Consider the following 22,877-nt stretch of genomic DNA (forward strand, 5'->3'; position numbering starts at 1 on the left):
CGAAGAGTCATGAAGGAGGGCTCCTCCTGTGTAACATGGCCGTGAGTAAGTGCGACGTGGCCCTGAGGGAAACTTTAAAAGGCTTTTCAATCGTCTTGCACAGTACTGGTACTGAAACACATTAGAGATATTTCAAGATCCAGCTTCCTGAGCAGTGATATTAGATGTGATTTCCTTATAGATCAGGTGTTGCTTATTACCATGTATTTATCTCCTAATGAAGCCCTACTTAGAGATGCTATCTGTGTGCACTGATATGTGATATCCCTTATAACTTGGCTTCTGATGAGGCTGTTGTTGATTTCATTTGACACGCAGGTGTATTTATTTGGGACTTAATGATTAATTCTTGTGATGTGTGTGATTTAGCAAGAGAGCGGGGGTGTATAAAGTAAGAAAAATAATGAGGAAGGGGATTATCTGATATTTGATTGAGGATTGTTGATTTCACCCCAGTTCATTTGCCAGTAATTCAACATGCTCTGCTGTAAGCTTTCCTAATGCTATATATGATTACAAGAATAACTTATAAGATTAGGGTGTGGAGCTGCTAACATTTGTCAGAAAAGTCAGATTGCACACATGAGGTGACCACCAAGCAGCATTAGCAGTTGCTAAACATTAGCAGCAAACAGCATCTTCTAGCTCCACAGATGCAGAATTGTGTCAAATCTCGCTGAAGTAACCATTGCCACATGGCGTGTGATGTGTCTCTTTTGTCTGTCGCTGCAACCTTATTTGACACGTGGACCCGTCAGTTCTCCCCAGGCTTTAGTTCACCCTTGACCTTGCGCTGCAGATTGTACCTTTCTGTTTATGTTCTTCAGGTTGGGAAAAAAATGAAAGAAAGAGACACAGCAGAGTACAAAGGATGCACAAAACTGTGGCTACTTTTGTTTTCTAGAAAAAAATAAAAATCTCAAGGTTTTTGTATTTTGCTGTGTACAGGGCTTTCATGAAAACATACAAAGGTCAAATCTGTTATTTTCCCTCAGAGAAAGTAAGGGGGCTCTTATATTTTCCCTGCCGATCCTAGAATGAATCATCATAGTCAGGCTGCCGTGGGTGACAACGTGCGCAGTTCAGTGCCCAGATTTACATTTAAATGAAACCAAATGGCTGTACATTCAGAAATGATATACAGTAATGATGATGGTAATAAAAGCAAAGTCCTCTCTCATATTAGACTGGCTCCTACTTGGGATTGCTGTCATTTGGGGACTTTGCAGGTTCTGTCGGTGAGTTATGTCTTTGCTATGTCAAGACTATTACCTTCACATTTCAACGAGTGGATTCATCAACGTGCTGCCTAAGAGGCTTAATGTAGTCAGCAATCAGCCCTGCAGCTCATTGGGTTCTCCTGTCCACTGTGGGGCTGAATGCTACTTAGACATTCAACTTTTTCCAGCTAACCTATGTCATCTGTATCTGTAGGTTTCGCCGCAAAGGCCCTGACGCATCCAGGGCGTCTAATAGCCTGGTTCCAAACCTTTGTAGGGGATGTCATCTTTCTGTACCTGAGCCAGAAAAATCATGACAGAAAACCAAAATGGTGGGGCGCCCCAGTAGCTCACCTGGAATAGCGTGCGACCCATGTACCAAGGCTGAGTCCTTACCACAGCGGCCTGGGCCCTTTGCTGCATGTCATCCCCTCTTTCTCTCCCCCTTTCCTGTCTATCTTAGGTAAGAAATTTTAAAAAAGAAAACCAAAATGGCAGTGAAAGTGGATGAGATTGACACAGCTGTAGGTTGCTGTAAGTAGACTTACAGAAATAACAACTCTTAAAGCAGCATATTTCTTTGACCAACATGAGAAACATTAAAGCTGCTCTAATCAATATTTTTATATTAACAATAGAAAAATGATTATATGTGATGTGAAAGATGTTGCTGGTAGTGACAAACTCAGACAATTATCACCCGATATTGCAGTTCCCCTCAGCTCTATCTAGAGTTTTAGCATTTTTTAGCTCAGCTGTTTTGGATCAGTCTCACCACTTTCATCAATCTGTTTTCTAGCAGCAGCAGCCAGCTGTTTTTAGTGGAAAAGCTCTGATAAACCCACTGTACACTATCTTCCCAGCAATAAACTGAAGACAAAGTTAGCAACAAGCTGGTAAACACAATGAAGCATTTAGCAGCTAAAGAGCCAGATATTTTCCCCCAGGAGTAAACAGAGCTAAAATTAGAGTGAGTATTGGTCCATACATGCTCCATGTCTACGGAATGTGTAAGTAGGCAACTGCTTGCTAACTTGTTAGTCATAATGGTGTGTTCAGACCAAAAGCGAAGCAAATTTTTTGCAAGGCGTAATTACATACAAAGTCAATGCAAAGACGCGAATAGACGCGACTACACATCCGTGTGAGTTGAAAATGTTTCAACTTGAGCAAAAAATTCACGTGACACTGTGTCGTGAAAGCCTATCAGTGTTGAGATTCTCCTGACGTCACAGATAATCAGAAATGATGGACAAACTTATTGTCGCCATCTGTGGGCATCCAGAGCTCTACGTTTCAACATTTTTACTGTACAGAGACAGAACCTATGGTTTCACTCACTTTTCTCCAAGCCCTCTCGTTTTTTGTTCTGTCTCTGTACAGTAAAAATGTTGAAACGTAGAGCTCTGGATGCCCACAGATGACAGTTTGTCCATCATTTCTGATTATCTGTGACGTCAGGAGAATCTCAACACTGATAGGCTTTCACGACACAGTGTCACGTAAATTTTGGTCATGGTCATTGTCATGCAAGTTCTGAAAATATGTATCTGTTAATTGATTCCAGCTTCAGGTTGAGAATCTCAACACTGATAGGCTTTCACGACACAGTGTCACGTGAATTTTGGTCATGGTCATTGTCATGGTAAGTTCTGAAAATATGTATCTGTTAATTGATTCCAGCTTCAGGTTGTATTTACTATGAACCAAGTTAGCACTAGCATTAGCTGTTAAAAAGGGACCGTTCACACCAAAATCAACAGTCTGTTTGACCTTCAGCTTGGGATTTAAAGTTCAACATTGAAAGCAGATCATCCCCTGTAGCAGCCGGAGTTGTAGTGAAAAGGCGATGGGCGAGCAGTATGCTCTGAATTTTATAGGCTTGATAACGTCATGGCCATGTCACAGGAGTTTCCTTTGCTCCTGTGGTGGCTCGTCCAGTAGGAATCCAGGATTTGGTTTCAAATTTAAATCTCACACTCAGGTGCGATTTAACGGACCTGAAGGGATTTGGCGCTGTTTCTTTGTTAAGGCTTTGTTCCCATGTGGTGTCCCAAAAGCACCAAACATTCCAGCTTCTAAAATTTGAGGATTTGCTGCTTTTCTCTGTTTTTTATCAATAAATACAAAATACAACAATTTAATGTTGTATGTCCTTCCCCTATTGCCAAAATAAAAAAACTCACTCCCAGGTGTTTAAAAAATTATTTGACGTGCCCCCTTAGTCCTCCACAATCTTCTTTAAGTTAAACTTCTCTGCTCGTTCATTCTCATGCATTATATAACCAGTCCATACAGCCTCTTTGGTCCCACTATAACTCAGCCTCTCTCTCAGACATTTCACAGCATAACAGCATAAAAGGCCTCACATCAGCTGGAGGATCCATTGTGAGCATTTTAGCATTTAGCCAAACCCAGCATGCATCTACTGTACAGGTCACGCAACATCATGGGTGTGTTTGATTTGGGTCACTTAGAGTGTTCAGGTGGTGCATTAAATCAGTGATTACGGTAGATGCAACCTTTTTAGAACTATGCTGAGGTACAATAATGCTAACCATAACCCATACTGATGTCATTTCATTGCATTGTTGTGCATTTTTGTCCTGTTCATTAACTGCTAGCCCCGGCCCAGGTGCGACTGCAGGCCCCACACCACCAGTGAACGGACATAATCAACATGTATGTATGTCAAATGAGTGTCACCTCTCTGGAGCTCTGCCCTCCTGAAGCCACAGACACACCAGCAGCTTCTTCTCTGCCGCAGCTGCTGATTTGGCTCATTTCTTTTGTTCCATTCTCACACAGTTTATCATGAGTGTTTCATGTGACTTTTGTTTTTACTCTGTAACAGATGCGACTTGAAATGTAGCTAAGTAGGTTAAGACTTTCAACGCATCTCACGGTCTCATAGCTCTACAGAAGTGCATCTGGAAGCCAAGATATTTCAGCCACTGCATTTGTAATGATAATGTAATAATTACAGACAGCATAAAATACTGACATTTTAGTAATCTATGTTCGCTGCCGCTCCTTCAACCTTAACTTTGCCATTTCCCAAGAATCAGCGTGCTTTGCAAACTGTTATTTAGAATTCCTCCGAAAATGCTTGAGTCATGATGGCCTAATCTGTCCTGGATGAACGCTGTAGCTTCCGTCCTACTTAATCTGAGGGGACGGCAATCAGGACAGGGTGAGAAAGCCCACTCAGTCACAGTGCTAAATCATGTAACAAAGCTGCAGATACCCATCATCCATCTCAGTCAGGAGATTCAATCAGTTGTGCTCTTAGAGCCACACGTCTTCATTCCACAGTCTTGTCTAGACTGCAGCCGAGTAGGTTTCTTTTTAAATACTGCAATCTGTGTATGAGCCCCGAGTGATACATGTGGGCACTTTTATCATGTGATTTCTTAGTTTTCTATACACTTGCAAAAGAACTCCCTGAGGGTGAAAAACACTTGGGATTTAAATGTGGTAGGTGGAGGATTCACTGTACTGTATAAAGATAAGAAGAAAATACTTCGGCAGGGTAAACTGCCTTTAAAAAAAGAGCTAGAGACAAGGTGTATTGTTTCTGGTTTATAGACTGTATTGATATTTCATTAAATGTTTAATTTTAGTCATCTAGCTGATTTTTTTACACAAATTTAGAGCGGCACTGACACAATCTTAATTTAGTCTGCATTAAGTGTACACACAGTATAGCCAGTAGTATGAAGTGCAAGGGTCAAAACAACAGCCAGACAGCATAAGTAAAATATATTATATTGTAAATATCCATGGAATATTCATACATCATAAATAATAGATAAGAACTGTGGATAGAAATAACAGCTAAGTAGAAAAAGTAGTTTTTCTATCTCTGTATGGGTGATAACTTGTTTAACAGCCACCTAAACACACACATAACTGTAATAAAGTGATGTACAAAACTGTGCTTAAATAGCTATTAATTTAATATAATATTAATTTATGTAATGTTTGAAGATTCTTACATGTGCTCTAAATAAACACATATTTTTTGCCTCAAGCTAATTAATCACACTTGTACTGTGTGCAATTACTCTCAAGCTTCAGCACAAGTAGCACAAGTCCTTTATAAAAATCAGCGCTAATGTGTGTGTTCTCACATTAATTTGGCCTTTGCTTTAGAGCAAATGCTGGCACTACATTGGTGCGGTAATATACTCCAAATTTAGAGGTGTCAGGTTGCGCAGGCGCCATGAACTTCTTCATATCTGTGTTTACAGATGGTGTGCACCAGATGAGCTTTTTATAAGGCTGCTTTATGATAGCATCCTATTTAGTAAACCTCCAAGCAGCCATAAGGCGTACTGGGGGATGTGTGTGTGACTGCGCCCGCATGCACACGCAGACACACATAGTAATTAGGAAACCCACACGTGTGTACATTTTATTTACACTATATTTATACATTGCAGGCTATATTTGATAGCATCTGGGTGTGAGCCTTTATAGAATCAGAGTCAAGTGAAAGGCGAGGCCTCATTTCTTATCAAGTCCGAGAGAATTCAATATTGTTATCGAAAAACATGTCCTGTTGATGTATGGGTCATGGTTGAAATCTATGTCAGCTGATCTCAAGTAAATGGCCTTTTGAATGACTGGAGTTTCTGAGTGAATCTTACATAGTCCATCCATTGGAACCAAGGTATCCGAGTGTCATTATTCTGTATATTGCGTGATGTTGACCACCTTTTGTTTTTATTAGCCGTCCTAGCGGGATGGCAATGTCAGTTGGCCCACCAGTGAAATTTGGTTCAGACATTCATGGTCCTGAGAGGTTGAATCCTACTGACTTTAGTGATCCCTTGACTTTTCCTCTAGTGCCAGCATGAGGTTGACATTTGTGATTCTGAGTGAAACGTCTCAACAACTACAGGATGCCATGAAATTTGGTCCACACATTCATGTTCTCTTCAGGATGAATTGTAATAACTTTGGTGATACCCTGACTTGTCATTTAGCTCCACCATCAGGTCAAAATTTCAGTTTGTCCAATACTTTGGTTTATGACTAAATACCTGAAAAACTAATAACATTCCCATCAGCCTAAGCTATTTAGTTGTTAAATGTTAGCATGCTAACACACTAAACTAAGATGTTGAACAAGGTAAACATAATACCTGCCCTGGGCGCCCCAGTAGCTCATCTGGTAGAGCGCATACTATTAAGGCTGAGTTCTTACCATAGCGGCCCAGGTTCGATTCCATCCCATGGCCCTTTGCTGAATGTCATCCCCTCTCTCTCTCCCTCCTTTCCTGTCTGTATCTACAGCTGTCACTGCCTAATAAAGGCAAAATGCCCAAAAAAGTCATTTTTAAAACGAAAACATAATACCTGCTAAACATCAGCATGTTCACGTTGTCATTGTGAGCATTATGTCATGCTGATGTTGTCCTGTAGCTCAAAGCACCACTGTGCCTATAGTCTCACAGAGCTGCTAGCATGGCTGTAGACTTTAATCTTGTTGTATAGTATGTGTATTTCTGCTTTGCCTTTTCAGCTTTTCTTCACCAAATAAGGCACAACCTGGGTGATGTGAGCATTTGCGTGCTTGCTTTGTTATTGACTTGTTACATTAAAGTCAGTATGGAGTGCAGTAAATCAGAGAGCATAGAGACAAAGATTGAAAGGCAAGATTTAATTTAGCTAAGATAGCAGCCAGTATAGTAACCCAGCAATGTGAGCTGCCTCCACGGAACGGCCAGTAGTTGTAGAAAACCCTCTCCAATACATAGATCACAGGTATTTTTCTTGGATGCCTGATGTATGGTCTTTCATATGCCAACCCTGATGGTTCTCTGCTGTTGCTGTACCCACTTTCATTGCCTTGGGTCAGCTGTTCACACATGTCCTCTGTTGATCCATGGTGCAGCAGCAGGCCTACCGGGACAGAACAGTGCTGAAGGACAAGTTGTGATGAATGGAGTGCCGAGCGTTAGTCTCCGCTTGCTGTGTCCTGTTCCGCCTGGAGGACCTCTCTGTCTCGCTGGTAGGCACGTGTTAGTCATTGGACCACACTGTGTGTGACCATTGGTTGACACACACACACACACACACACACACACACACACACACACACACAGAGGTGCTGTAGAAAATGCCAGGGGAAGGGTTTTCATCTTTACATATATTAGTTGTAGTTGTATGGTGATTTCTTAATAAAACCCTTGATATTGGGTTAGTGAACACAGTTTAACCTCAATATAATGACACAGCTATGTGAAAATAGTTTGAAAAAATAGTTATTAGATGTATTTCCTTCCCTGTATGTAGAGCAACTCATTTCAAAGACAACTCAACAGACACCCTTAGAAATGGACTACTGTTCAAACAAACCCCCTTTTTATTCTTTTTTTTTTGTAAGTGGCTATGTCAAGTAGGCTAGCCCAGCTGACGTGACCGAACCCGACCCGAACCCAAACATCATTTCTAAATTTTTGGACCCAGTGGGTACCATCGACTCAGGTTGGGTATCCACCCTATAATATCAGGAGGTTGATATGAAAATAAAATAATAAAAACATTGATAACTAAAATCTTAACTTAATCTTAACCGCATTCACACCCACCTGGACAGGCCGGCAAGCACGGTGAGGATCATGTTTTTTGACTTCTCCAGTGCTTTCAACACCATCTTGCCTGCCCTGCTGGGTGAGTAGCTGGCAGCAATGCAGGTGGATGCCCCCCTTGTGTCCTGGATTGTGGACTACCTGACTGGCAGACCACAGCACGTGCGCCTGCAGCACTGTGTGTTGGACAGCGTGGTCAGCAACACTGGGGCCCCTCAGGGGACTGTCCTCTCTCCCTTCCTCTTCACCATCTACACCACGGACTTCAGCTACCACACAGAGTCCTGCCACCTTCAGAAGTTTTCTGATGACTCTGCTGTGGTGGGATGTATCAGCGGTGGTGATGAGTCTGAGTACAGGGCTGTGGTGGGTAACTTTGTTTCATGGTGTGAGCAGAACCATCTGCGGCTCAATGCGACAAAGTCTAAGGAACTGATTGTGGATCTATGGAGGGCCAAGACACCAGCGACCCCGGTTTCCATCCAGGGGGTCAGTGTGGACATTGTGGAGGACTACAAGTACCTGGGAGTACACTTGGATAACAAACTGAACATCTGCCGGACAATGCTGAAGATGTTTTATGAGTCTGTGGTGGCCAGTGCAATCCTGTATGCTGTTGCATGCTGGGGCAGCAGGTTAAGGGTAGCGGACGCAAACAGACTCAATAAACTGATCCGTAAGGCCAGTGACATTGTGGGGGTGGAGCTGGACTCTCTGGCGGTGGTGTCAGAGAGGAGGATGCTGGCCAAACTACACGCCATCTTGGACAGTGTCTCCCACCCACTCCATGACGTGCTGGTCAAGCAAAGGAGCACCTTCAGCGGAAGACTCATCCCCCCAAAAAGCACCACAGAGCGCCACAGGAAGTCATTCCTGCCTGTGGCCATCAAACTATTTAACTCCTCCCTCTAAGGGTTAGTCCGTATGACCCTAGGTCACTAAACTGGACATTGATCATTACATCTCCGCCATAATTGAATAATTGTGCAATATTCTGTGTACTACTCCCGTGCAATATTAGTTTTCCCATGTTAGTTTTTCTTATTTATTGTTATTGATATTATATACCTCTATTACTCTCGATAGTACATGCACCTCTGCTTATTACTTATTACTTATTTTGTTACATTGTATTAGTATACTGTACTATCATCATCAACCGGTACCGGTACTTGACACTAAGTTTATCTTATACCGACCTGATACTTAATTTATTTTCTGACCTGTTTTTATAGTGTTTTATAGTGTATCATATTGTTTGCTAGTACTTTCTCCTGTGTGCACTGACGTAAAGGCAAGCTACTGTAACAAAGAGTTTCCCTACGGGGATCAATAAAGTATTTCTGATTCTGATTCTGATTAACTATGAACTAAACTAACACTAAAAACTGTACTGTATCTCTAAATATATACAAAAATAGTGTCACTGTACTAGGTATACAGTATCTAGTAGATTTGCATATTGCCTTATGTTGAAACTGTATGTCATGGTGCTTTGTTTCAATTGTATAAATGAGTATTGGGAATAACTATAGAATGAATCTATATAAGCACAAATGTATGTACAGGTATGTACTAGACAGAGAATATCTGTAAAAAGAGGTAATGTATGTACAGGTATGTAATTTACAGAGGATAAAAATGATAGAAATAGACGAAAGGTGTCAGATATAGAATTCATCATTTAGTTATTTATAAGCCAAGATTTAATGAGAATCGAATGATTACCAAATTATGTATTTACATTTGTAAGTGACTAATTAAATATATTTTCATATATCACAAACTTGCTGAAAGACACCAATAAACTGTTAGTTAATGATGAAATAATCATTAACAAAATACTTATTTACATAAGAAAGTGATAAGAAATGTATTTTATATTAATCTGTTATATAATATAAATTACATTAAAATATTTTTTTGTAAATGACTAATAATGTGAAAAAAGAAAATTACAAATGATTTAACCATTTACCACCAACTGGACAGTAGAAGTAGAACGTTTTTGAACTGCTGCTAGTACAATGCAAAATTACATGACTATGAACATTAATAATACAGTAATATATGCAATATGCAAAAATTCAACTGAGTGTACAACTCGAACCTTAAGAATATGGTGTCTCCATCATTTTAAAGCAGTCTGGCAGTCCAATGAAAATGTAATGTCCAAATTTATTGCAGGGGTCTAGCAATCAAAAATAGACAATGAGTGGTTGTTATAGGGTTAACTTCATGATTACTGCACATGAAAGTGTTAGTAAAATGTACAACATTTTAAGAAAACAGGAAAGGCTAAGAGATACAATAATCTATTATCAACCATTTGTAAACGTTGTTAATGAATTTGCCAGACTCCCTGAACACAGTTACCAGAACCCAGCACTAGCTACAGCTAGCTAGACTAACCAGCACGTATCTGTTCAACAGAAAACAGGCCAGCTCTGTGTCACCTTGTCTGCATGGTGTTCCTCCTTGCTGTACTTGCATTTTTTTTCAGCGCTGCAGGCTCACATAACCTTTAACAGCAGGTTGCCCAGAGATGACCAGAACAATCAGAAATAAGCGTAACAGGCAGAATGCAACATCTCTACAGAAACACTAACACAGACTACCAATAAGTAACCAGTGACTAGGATGATTTTAGAACAGGTTCATTCGTTATTTTAGGTGGGAAAATTCTTCTCTGCATGCTTTCAAATCTTTATAGATGATACAGTATGATTTGGCATTTTCAGAACTTTTAGTAAATTATTCCCTCAATAAAAGTTAGTGTATATTAACTAATTTGTAAATACTTTAGAGTGTACCCAGTATTTGACAAAAAATGTAAAACTTGAATATTACTATGATTGTTCTTTCAACTGTTACATACACTGAAAAACTAATAATACATACTAATAGTATACCCTAAAATCTTGACCTGAACACAAACAGCTCTTCTGTCCGTGGCACCATACAGTAGATATCCGAAAGTAACAACAGAATCATGTAAAAGTTATTTTAAGAAACTGCTTTCCCTTACAAGTGCCGAGTGTGGAGAAAAGCTCAAATTAGCTGCCTTTAGCATCGCAATTTACTAAAATATTCAACCTTCAAACATAATTAGTCTCTCAGAGATTATCAACTGCAGCTGAAACACACATTAGACACTTAAAGCACCACACAGATGGGACTTGAGTGAGCACAATGTCTTAGTATCAAGCAGCTTTGGAAACTCATATCTGATCTGTAAAAAATGACTTGACTAACTCAGTCTAATTGTAGCTAAAATATTGCTAACAAAACAGTATTTGTCACACATGGATTAGCCCACACGCCTCAGAGCGAGTGCCACAGTTTTGAAGGGAGGTACTGTGTGTTTGACAGACTGACTGACCTGAATTTGGCTCCTGATCACCATCTAGTACAGACAGAAAAGTAACTTTCCTCATTAGAAGAGTTTATTTTTCAGTTCAAACTTTTGAGTTTGCATTATGGCAGCTTCACATCATTTTTTTTACTGTGTACATGTCTTCTGATGGGGGCAGAGACAGTGTTAGACCACTATCAGCTTAGAATGAGGAAATATGAAAATCTAAAGTCAACAGCACTGACTGGCCGATCAAAATACCAGCAGCAGACCAAGCAATATGATGTTACCAACACATACTGTGAACTGTCTCCATGACATGATTTTCTTTTTTTCACAGTTGTTGCTATGGCAGACATGTCCATGAGACTGTTGTAAATTAGACCTAAATATTGTAATCTCACTGTCTCGTTGGTGCATATGTACATGTTGTTAGTGTTCCTGAAAGTAAATCAATTTTTTTTTGATGAATATGATTTGTAGAAGACTAGGGAGGGAGCTTCAATGTTCTGAACTGAAATTTTATGCACGCTAACATTATTAGTCTGAGGGGGACTTCTGTGCTCTTAAACTGTGCTGCCTGTTCATGGTCTGGGACACACAGCTCATTTCTTAGTTAAAGTTCCCATCCAGACACGTTTTAAAGTATGTAAAAATACTCTGCTATGATTAATATTTTGTTTAACATGGTTATCCCACATTAAAAGCAAAAAAAAAAAAAACTCTGAAAAGGGACTGGAAGCAAATCTACTACTACTAAATTCTGGATCTGTGAATACTCCGCCCACCGCCGCTGCACGTTAGGTTGACCGGTGCCGGTGAGAGCATGGATGTGGGTGAGAGACATACATACATGGTGAGAGAGCGATGCGCGTTACCAAAATTGGCGACTAGCAGACATATCATAATGGTTAGTGTAGTTAGCATCTTTCATTTGTTTATGTTGTTTGTTAGCTTGTAACTGGCAGTGGCTGAGACAGCGTTAGTGGCAATTAAACATACAATAATATCTGCTACGATGTTACATTGTGTTCACATTGTTATTATGTAACATTAGTAGATAGTGGAAGGAAGCGCCAGGGTCCGGATTACATCCAAAAACTGCACACTACTATATTTGTCAAAACTTTCACTACGCTAACTTAGTGCAAACTCTCGCTCTGTATTGTACTGAGTTCGCTCTGCGCTGGAGGTTTCAGGTTTCTTTGCTGGTGGCATTGCGAATTTGTGACATCTCAAATCTAGCTTGCCTGAGTCTGTTTTGAATCACAGATTTTAGATATCTATGAATTTGTGGGGTATACCGTTACTAAAAAGTCTTGGAAATGTGAGGGTGAGTGTCATATTGAAATTGACCTCTTAAAAATAAATGTACTGTTCTCCAGCAAATTGTCTTATTTCTAAATACTGAGATCGTCCATATATTAGCTCAAATTTGCTGGGCTTTTGTCAGGTTTACAAAAGTGTGCAAAGACAGCAACTTCACGTTAAAGATAGGGCTTTTGAGATGCTTCTTATAGTGACTGCATCCAGCTTTTGTTGGTCAAAAAATATCAATTTAAATTCACTCATACAATGTGTAAAAAAGGCATCTTTGGAGTTGTTTGAATGAGCTAGGCTAACTGTTTCCCCCTGCTTCATTATATGCACAGAGATGAAATTGACCTTCTATCAAACTTGCGTTAAGACAGTAAATCACAAAATTTCCCAAAATGTCATAGTGTTCTTTAATTCCACTGTTGGTCTTGTACTGAAGTAAAGCTTTCAGGGAATTAATGAAAATTTGGTGAAAAAAATAAATTCAGTGTGGGCAAAATAGGGCGACAAGGAACAGTTTATGAGAAGTGTAGTCTTAATTTTGAGAAAGAACGCCACTAGTGTGAGACAGAGGCCACCAATCGTATCACCATGGTTTCATTGCTTTATGGTCACTACACATTTTTTAGAAAGCTCCCTGCTTTGCTTTCAAAGGCACCTTCTTGACCGCCTCTGTTTTATGGTCTATCTGTTTTTGACAGTCTGTTTGCTCACTGGCATTACTCACTGCAAGTATCAACCTGGATTGACAAATGATCAGAACCAGCCTCTCGACAGTCGTGGCCAGTGTGAAACCGAGGGTAATATGAAAATACATTTAAAGCCTGTCACCATGGTAGAGACATCAGGCATTAGTTTACAGCGTGCAGTGATGGTTTCGGCCATGTTTTGATGATACAGTAGCAGACAGCTGCTGCCATTTCCTCTGAGTTTCTTAGCTGGAAGGTGATGAAACACCTGGCATATGTGTTCCCCCTCCAACCTTTCACTGGCTGTTCACAACAATTTTTTTTGTCTTATTCATCAGTGACTAATGCATTAGTCTTGGAGTTGTACCATACTAAGCCTGTTTTCTCTGTGTTTTAATGAGTATGGAGTTTGATAGGGGAAACAGTGGGCTATTTCACTGGTTTTCTTTTGACTTGAGAGGTCCTGACAGCTTGGCTTGTGACCTGGTAAAGCATTTAGAATATAAATATTGCATTGTACTCCACTCTGCTTTGACTTGGCGGGTAGTGGCTGTGTAACTCTTCAGTTCCTTGTGTGCCTAAGGCATCCTCCTACTGCCTTCTTTTCATGCTTGAAATTTTCTCTTTTGAAACTCATTTTGGCTTTTGATACAATCTCAGAGTTCTTCAGGGTCAGCACTGCTGCGGATTACTCAACCCTCCCATGTAAACCAACATGTATTCATCTCAACCTTGTGGGCCATGTTGCATCTTTGCTGATATGCGGTGGCTTGTGCCCACACAGCATACCTGGAAAATAATTCTTTTGTTGCTGTTGTGTTTGTCTTTTTAAGCTGCATTAGCGTTAGTTTGATTTAATAGCAGTTATGAAACAATGTGGCATGCACTACAACTCACTGGCCTGAAGCTGCTGCTTGTTTGGGAACATGTCATGTCAGCCACTGGTGTCCGTATGATTCAGCGTGCCTCTTCCTACAGTTTATAACATAAAATGACATTCATTTTATGTTATAAAAGTGGTGTGAAAGCACACCATTAATTGAGTGATCAGCAGTGACCAGGGTTTGATCATGATGTAGTCATGCTTCCCTTACTTTCTGGAGGTCCTTTAAAGTGTTCTATAAAGAGATTCCCTCTGGCCTTCACCTTTGGCACATGCTATATTTTATGCTGGCAGGGAACATATTATTTGAGAACAAGTATAGACATACATCGATTAATTGATTAATCAGTAATTTACCTGAAATTAGTCCCTTAAGTTTAAATACCCTTATAACTCATAGGTATTACATTTACAACGGTATGTAGCAGAGAATAGCAACACACATCTGCATTTGAAAGGCTGAAAACAGCAACCAGTTGGATTTTTTACTTGATAAATTTACAGTTAACCCTTTGAACCATTTGAAATGGGAACATAAAGACATCGCACACATACTAGCATGTTCAATATCCACCACAAATTCACATACAAATCATACCAGAGACACAGATATTCCCCAATATTTGGTAATGATAAACCTGAGCAAGCTCCATTCACTGAGACTATGAGATGCAGTTGAAAGCTCCAAAAAATCTTGCAAGTGGACATTGAGTTGAGGTAATTCTCTCACACAATAATCATTACGTTTAGGTGTTTTCTTCAGTATCAAAACAAATTCAAGTGATGTTTGTGTTTGTCAGTGGTTACAGTGCAAACAGGAACTGCTAGTAGCTAATGCAGCATGATAATCCATGGTGCAGATTCACCAAACAGCTATAGCTGTCTTGCCATTGAGACAGCTCAATGTCTTCATGACAACATTATACTTTTTTGTTTAAAACACTCATAGCACCATGGGAAACGGGAAATGGGTTGGAAAATAGAAGGAAATATTCATTCCACAAGAAAAAGGAAATCACAATATGAGTGATATATCTATAAGAATTAGAATTTTTTTTTTTGTTTTACACTATCATTTGTTTGACATTCCTAAGGCTTAGATTGTCCATTCGACATCCCTGGAACACTCACTCTCTGCTCTTTCCATTCATATACTGATATTTGCTGTGCGTTTAAAACCTATAGAGATACAGGCCAACACAAAAGCTGTCCCAGAACATGTATAGTGCCACTGACATGCCAACTGATGGCATTTCTGAGTAGTCTAAGACAGGTGGTGACAATGCCACAAACCTGAAAATAAAGGCAGTTTACATTGACCAACAAAGAAAAGAAGCAAATCTTTGCATTTAAAGTGTTAAAAAACTTTACTTGGTAAATGACTTTTACAATGAATAAAAATAATAAATGTCATAAATTACTGTTGATAATTGATTAAACCACCAAAACATGTTAGCCCTTTTCATAACTCTATTCTATTAACATCTATTCTTAAAAAGTAAAAAATGTGATATAAAGCATGAGTCAAATTTGTCTCTAGAGACCTGTGGTAAATATCTAACCACTGACGTAGGAGTAATTGCATGCCTACTATAAGTAACAAGGCCTTGTCTTGGCCTTTGAGAATGGCAATTTAATGTCATGTTCTCAGCAGAGGGACACACACTGAGATAAGAGTCATCTCTTTTCGCCCACCCCTCTATGCTCAGGGCATGGGAAATCCATATCCACTCTGCAAGCCAAAGATCTCCTGCAAAGTAACAGAAATCACCTCCCAACACTAAAAAGCTTTTAACGTCACCCGCTAGTAAGGATACACTCTGCCATTAGTGTGAGTATTGAGATGGAGCAGGAGTTTGAAAGAGGAACATTTCAACATGATTCATAGGCAATGGCACTTGTATATTTACTGCATCAATGATGTTTTGCAGCAATATGAATTTTGAATAAAGCCTAATTAATGCAAAAGCATTGATTGGAGCTGACAAATCCATCAACAAATAGAGCTATTTAGCTTGAACAAACAATGAGATTTGTATTCAGTCAGAATTTGAACACCAGGTGGCTATTTAGTTTAGGAGAACCCAAATAGGTAGTGGAGACATATCAGGAAATAAAACCACAGTCATAAAATGTCACTACTGATTTTCTTTAGAAAAGTCTCTGCATCGATGGTGAGGTACTCTAACTTGATAGAAGCATGCTGTATATGCAGACTGTGTGGAATAAATTTAAGTAGTCCATCACTACCTTAAGTCCCTGAGTAATGAGTAGCCCGCAGGGCTGTATGGAAAGCAGAATGGTAACTGCAGGACAAAAAGGTTTCGAAAACCATTTCTAGACATTTTGTTGCACTTCAGTGGCATCCGGAGTATTCCACATTTAGTTCTGCCTCTATCTGCCACAGGGGAGGACAGGAATAGAGAAACACATGTCTCTTATTCAAGTGAAAAGGCACAAGTAAAAAATAATAAGACAAATATCCAGACGAGATTTAAGAGGCAAAATGGATTACATAAAATATAAAGTATAAAACCTTAAATCTGTGTCATTTATTATAATCCCCATGCGCTGATTCTGCTTTAGAAACATCAAGTGCTACAAAATACACTGCTACAGTGACTGTAAAAGCAGCATTAATTGGAAGAGCCTCTTTTATTGCTCTTCTAGTTATGATAAAGATGGGAGTTTTGCTCTTTATCCAAACTTGTACTGTAACATGTGCATATAGCTGCTCTGCTTTAGATGTGTTTTGCCTTCCAAAACTCAAAAGATAGATGAGAAATGTTAGTTCACACAATCCATTAATGCTATTTGTAAAAAATAAAAATAAAGAAAAACCTCCATAAACTGTCTTGAGCATGACTGCTCATGCTCACATATGATTCTTGTTTGCTGCCATCTGGTCTAAAACAACACTGTATGTGTAGACACAATGGTTCTTCCGCCTGCAGACTCTGACAATTGACCAACTGGTTGAAAACTAATTGCTTTAGTCGCCTTTAGTACGCTGCACTAACCTTGGGTAATTTAACAAAGAGTGCACAGCAAAGGAGGTCCGGCTATCTCGCTTATCCTCCACTGCATCTGTCCCCCGAGCAGCCTACTATTGATAGATGTCGTTTGCTCTGCGCTCACTTGGAAGAACAGTGTAATTGAATCTCAATTTGCAAAGCAATACAATCAATGGGGAACAGGGTTGCTTAAGAGTTTACATTTAATGGTATGGACATTGCAATAAGGGAAATAAAATTAAAGTTTTTCAATTTTATGGTTGCGTCCTTCATGGCAGTCTGTTGCGTCATCCAGTAGCTGTTACAAAGTGTTACATCATCATGTTTTTATGATTTACTGCAGGGTAAATTGAAATGTAACTTAATGAAATGATGAAATTAATCAGTTACTGTAGAAAACAACAGGACACAAAGTCATTGGTCTTCTTAAACCTCTATTTCCTTTGTTTATGTTTTCCATAACAGCAATAGAAGTGACTAGGTCCATCACAATTAGCTGTCTTTGGTTTTACGCTATAAATACATTTTTGGATAGAACTAAAGCTCAGAATGCAGAATCACACAAGTGAGTCAAGCTCCAAAAAAGTCCTACATTTCCCATACTGCAACTCAGTAGCATGTTTTATTAGATGCTCATGTCTTTCAAACTCCACATCCCCAGTTTGTAATGCAGGCTTTCTGTTAAAAAAGAAAAGAAAGTAGTTTCCAAGCTCAAGAGAAGACTGATGACACCACATCAGGGTTAATTTTTCAGTCTTCAGAAATATCGCTGGACAGCCACAAGAGATATTATACAACTGTTTTCTCAGGCTGTACTCTCCATGATTAGCAAACTGAACATGATGTGTAAAATCAGTGGAGTGCCCCTTTAATTTAGTATCCAGGCTGGTGCAGGTCTGCACTTTCATCACAATTTACAGTTTTGACTTTCAGTTATATTTCATGAGGCTGGTGAAGGTTTCCATCCAGACAGTCAGTGAGATTTCAGATGATGTTCCAATTTGATAAATGGCATTTCCCTCTGTTGCTTGGCTTTGAGCGGCTCTGATATTAAACTCTGATAAATGTTACTTTGTTGGGATTGTCCCTGGTCAAAGGCCTCTTTTAAAGGCCATGTTTGTCATAATCAGTTCTTTGCTTCTAAATGTAGTGAAGCGTGCTTACAGAAGACAAGAGCTTAAATGTCAGCCGCAGACCGAGTAGGAATCCTCTGCCGTTTGGCAAGGACATCTTGTGTGGCTCTCTTTGGCAGACAGCAACTTGAAGTAGTAATTGCTTTTCAGCATCACCGGGGTTTGAAGCCAGAGCGAATGTAAATACGATCAAATGAGATTCTGATGGTGGCCTGAGAGGCGAAGGGGGTGAAAAGTAATAAGAAGAAATGATATCACTGGGGAGAACAAAGTGCAGTGATTACATTTATTTCCACTGGCCTATTACTGGAGCACTGGGGGAAAATGAGCGCTGAGCTTTCTGTTTTTGCAGTAGGCCACAGGCCGTTAAGAGCCCACAGGCCTTTCTTATTCATGACATGTCAGAAAAACAGCTTGTTGTCCTTTGAGAGTTCTTGGATGATTTAGACTGAATTCATTTGTGGGGAAAAGCATTTTTATGCTTATAAATTTCAATTCTGATTTTAAATATCTAAATGTATGCCTGTAGAGGATGGATGTTTAAACTATTACTGCAAATTACCCCTTTTCCCTGTTATCAAATCTGCTAGTGGGATGATATTCACTTCCTGAAATAGACTCGGTGCAAAATTGATGTCCATGTCTGAAAACTTGGAAGCCTAAATGTACAGTCAGACCTCTTAAAGTCTTTGCTTTCTATCATTTCTGTAATATTAGGATTTTGTTAGGGTTAAGGTTAGGTTAAATCATAAAAACTACAGTTCATAATACAGTTGGAAATCTTACTGAAATTCATTTTCAGATTTTAGGCACAAACAGTTATGACAAATTAATTTAATGTTTATGCATCATAATGGGCAAAGTAAACAAAGTGCCTCCTACATTCATCATCAGATCATTTCCAGGTGTTCACAGTGTCATCCTTATTAGCCACTGTTGCCTTGCTCATGCACTTCATGAGTCTGGGTGGCAGTGGCAGTTGCGGTGTCCTGACTGGCAGACATGATGGATACCCCTCTATTATCAGGGCGTGCTTCTCTGCCCCTCATCCTGTGGGACTCAGCCAGTACGACATTTATTAATCGACTGCAGATAATTCGTAATAAAACAGTAGAAGTGTGTAAGACATGATACATTACCATGCCAATGCTTTCCCTTGACAAGAAACTATTATTAACGTAAGGACCGCAAGCCTGGTGCTTTTTGCTTCTGAAGGTGCACATCTCAGCTAGAAGATTGGACAGCTGCACTGTATAGTATCAGTGTGACATGACTTTTCGTAGATGGTCAGATTATAGGATGCAGTCACTTATCACACAGCCACTGCAGTTACTCTGATACTTCAAATGTAGAGGGCATGCCAATACTAGTTTTTGCCACAGTTTTGCCATTCTTGAGATTTTGTGCCTTTTGTGAAGTGATTTTCAAAGACGTGAAATTGTTTAGTGCATCATAGTGTTCATTTTGAATTTGCATATGGCTTCTCCGTATGCACTCTATTATGCTTTCAAATGGGCAGTAGGTGAGGTGCACCCAGATATAATTTCTTCTATCGATTATTTTCATTATCAATTAATCAGTGGAATATTTTATCAATTAATTGTTTGTGTAATAAAATATTAGAAAATAATAAAACCATTACAATTCCCAGTCCAAAACCCAAAGATATTTACTATACTATCACTGATAGCAAGCAGCAAATCTTTACATTAGAGAAGCTGGAACCATGGCATGTTTGGCATTTTTGCTTGGAAAATTTAACTGACTTAATCGATTAATTGATTGTAAATTTTTTAGACAAATTTTTCGTTCAACTCTAGTCACCTCATCCTCATGGTAAATTTATCGTCACATGATTTTTGTTGACAAAGTGAACACAAGAGCGCCGCTATGTTATAGCCCTTTTCTACTGCAGGAACCTCTCTAGGAACGCAGGAACCTTTTAGGAACTTGGGAACGTTACCTGCATTTTGACCATCAGAACCAGGGTCTAAAAATTATTTAGTAAATAATTAATTTAGTAAATTAATTTTAGTTCCTGGCCTGAGTCCTTGTTCTATCTGAGTGGTACTTTCTAAAGGCCCAGAAACCCCTGGGAGTAGCAGCCGCTATTTTGGAGACATCATAGTAAACATAACTGTGTCTCTGTATTGTTGTTTTGTCATGTGCAAAATTGTGTCTTAGCTGTTATTCTTTTTGTTTATTAGCCTATTCTTAACAGTTTTTCAGATAAGGTGGAAACGCAAACAGGAGTGTACAAAAGGAGTTAGTTCCTGATTCAGCTCCTGAGTTTAATTCGTGGGGTTCCTTAGCTCTTGGTACTATGTGATCAAAAAGGGGCATCAGTGATCTGATCTTTCAGAGCTAGATGATACACTGAGGTCCTGAGGCAACTTTTGTCAGTTCTACAGGGTCATATAGGGGCGAAGAGTTGTCCATTAGGTCCCTATACTATGAAACAACCTGTCTAGCTAATATCAGTTGTCAGACGTCTCTTCTTAAAACCTGTTTTTGTAAGCATACTGTCCGTTAAAAAAAATTCTAAGAGTCTTAAGTGTGGCCTGGTGCTTGGGCTACAGTGACACTTTGGGTGGAGTAACAAATGGCATTTATTATAAGCCTACCTTAACCCAACTCTAACTGCTAACTGATACATGTGTTACTCTGCCTGGGTGTAGCACCACCCCATGTGCTGCAGGCCATAGCAAGGGGCACTTGTCAGCTTTGGCTCCTGATCAGTAGGGGTTTGCTTTTTGCTCATATTTCCAAGCAGGCAGGCCTACTACTTACCACCTTTTCCATCATCCACAATGTCATGATGTTCCAGGACCTGCTGCTCATGCCCAGTGCCCTTTATCTCATTGTAAAAGCCAAGATACTGCTGGAACACCATGCCAGCACATAAAGACTCCAGTCCTTTGTCAAACAAGCAGAATAATGCACTGCGCCACTTAGAAATGAGCTACTTACACCTGAGTGATTCTATATGCACATACAATATTACACTGTGCACTTCCCTTTGAGTCATCATTGTTTGCCACTGCTTTTTTTGTGGAGCTGAAGTGCATGACGCACAATCATGGAGGGCTGCTTTATTGTTTTGCCAAAGGAATTCCATTTCACAGCTCCATGCTGTGAAATGGTAGACGCAAGGCAGTACACAAGATGGGCCAGCAGCCAAGGCAGGAAAGAGCTTTTCATTAGTCTAATATTCCTCCTGTGCATTGGCTGCTTTATTATGCTCCTGTTTCTCTTACCGGAGAGAAAGATAGAGACAGTGATGGGGATATGTAGCAGAACCTTTTGACCTTACATTTAAATGATTTGAAATATTCCCTTGGTGCTGTTATAAATGGCATAGATTTATTACTGTGCTCTCTATATCTCTGCCATTTTCTGTCCACAAGCCAAGGAGAACTTGATGAAATGTTTAAGAACAGCTATTTCAGAAGTTTGGTCTAACCCACTGTTGTTAAGAATCATTTTAATATGATTTGTTAAAGATGCAAGAAGCAGTGGAGTTGCTATCCAGTTGACTATAATCCCCCTGGTTGTGCACTAGTAACTCTGGTGTAGTGCCTGTCATCACTCGGACCATGGGGTGGGATCTGAATGATGAGAGCAATGTTTTTCTAATGGTATTTGTGGTGAGTAAAGTGGGCTGTGGTTGCTCACAGCTCCCACTGCTCTCTGCAGACTGCACCCTGACAGTGAAGAAAAATGAGGCTGAAATTTTTCCAGCAGTGCAAATTTAGTTCACCATTATTGTCATTAATTTACGTATGCCATTAAGTACAGAATTTTACTGCATTCACCATAATATACCAGTACATACATTTTTAGCATGTGTGCCTCAATGGGAATGTAACCCCTGGGGTTACATCTGTCAGTGTTAGTGACATCCTTTTGCCATTTGAGAACTAACTAATGAATGAGTTTGGCAGACTGTCAGGCAGAGCTATTTGGATGTAGTAATAATCATAATGGCTGTGTTAAGCCTCAGTGGACATCAAAGGGAGTTAAAAAAATGTTGTGGGTAAGTATAGCAAGGCCCAATGGAAAACACAAGAGATTAGAAAACACAGCTATTATTATGGCTTGTGCTGTTGTTGCTAAAAGAAAAAATCTGGATATTATGCATAGATCGTGGCCGTGATTAAATATTAATAAAGAATCAATGCTAACTGCTGATCTGAGATGGGGCACAATCCCTGGTCTCCAGAGTCCGTGGACAATGCATTACTTACTTCGGGCAAGTTGTTCCAGAGCCTCGGGGCCCTGATGGCAAAAGCTCTGTCCCCCTTAGTTTTCATCCTGGAATCAGGAACAGACAGAAGACCCTTGCCCGAAAATCTCAAACTACGTGAAGGTTCATAGGGATTACAAGGTCTAAAATATAGTCTGGAGCCAGGCCATGAAGAGCCTTAGAAGTAATCAACAAGATCTTAAAATCAATCCTAAAATAAACAGGGAGCCAATGTAAAGAGGCTAAATCAGGTGTGATGTGGTCGTACTTCTTGGTCCTGGTTAACAGCCTAGCAGCTGAGTTTTGTACAGTCTGCAGTCGTGTCAAAGTTTTTTGATCAAGACAAGTGAACAGGCTGTTACAATAATCGAGGTGTGAGGAGATAAAAGCATGTACAACAGTTTCTGCATCGCTAAGATTT

At 39.7% G+C, this 22,877-nt stretch overlaps 1 protein-coding gene across 7 annotated transcripts in view; it reads left to right on the forward strand.

Moving 5' to 3' along the window:
- unc5db (unc-5 netrin receptor Db) overlaps nucleotides 1–22,877 on the forward strand; it is a 336,214-nt gene that overhangs the window by 138,197 nt on the left and 175,140 nt on the right. For 5 of the 7 annotated variants that reach the window (XM_044196320.1, XM_044196322.1, XM_044196321.1 and 2 more), the window contains one exon: nucleotides 7,123–7,239. The exons of 1 other annotated variant lie outside the window; for it this stretch is intronic. In XM_044196320.1, coding sequence (XP_044052255.1) covers nucleotides 7,123–7,239 — 117 coding nt within the window. The remainder of the gene's footprint in view (nucleotides 1–7,122; nucleotides 7,240–22,877) is intronic. One more of the 7 variants, XM_044196323.1, reaches the window with a different exon arrangement.

The sequence above is a fragment of the Siniperca chuatsi genome, linkage group LG5, assembly GCF_020085105.1.
Source record: "Siniperca chuatsi isolate FFG_IHB_CAS linkage group LG5, ASM2008510v1, whole genome shotgun sequence".
Taxonomy (NCBI): Eukaryota; Metazoa; Chordata; class Actinopteri; order Centrarchiformes; family Sinipercidae; genus Siniperca; species Siniperca chuatsi.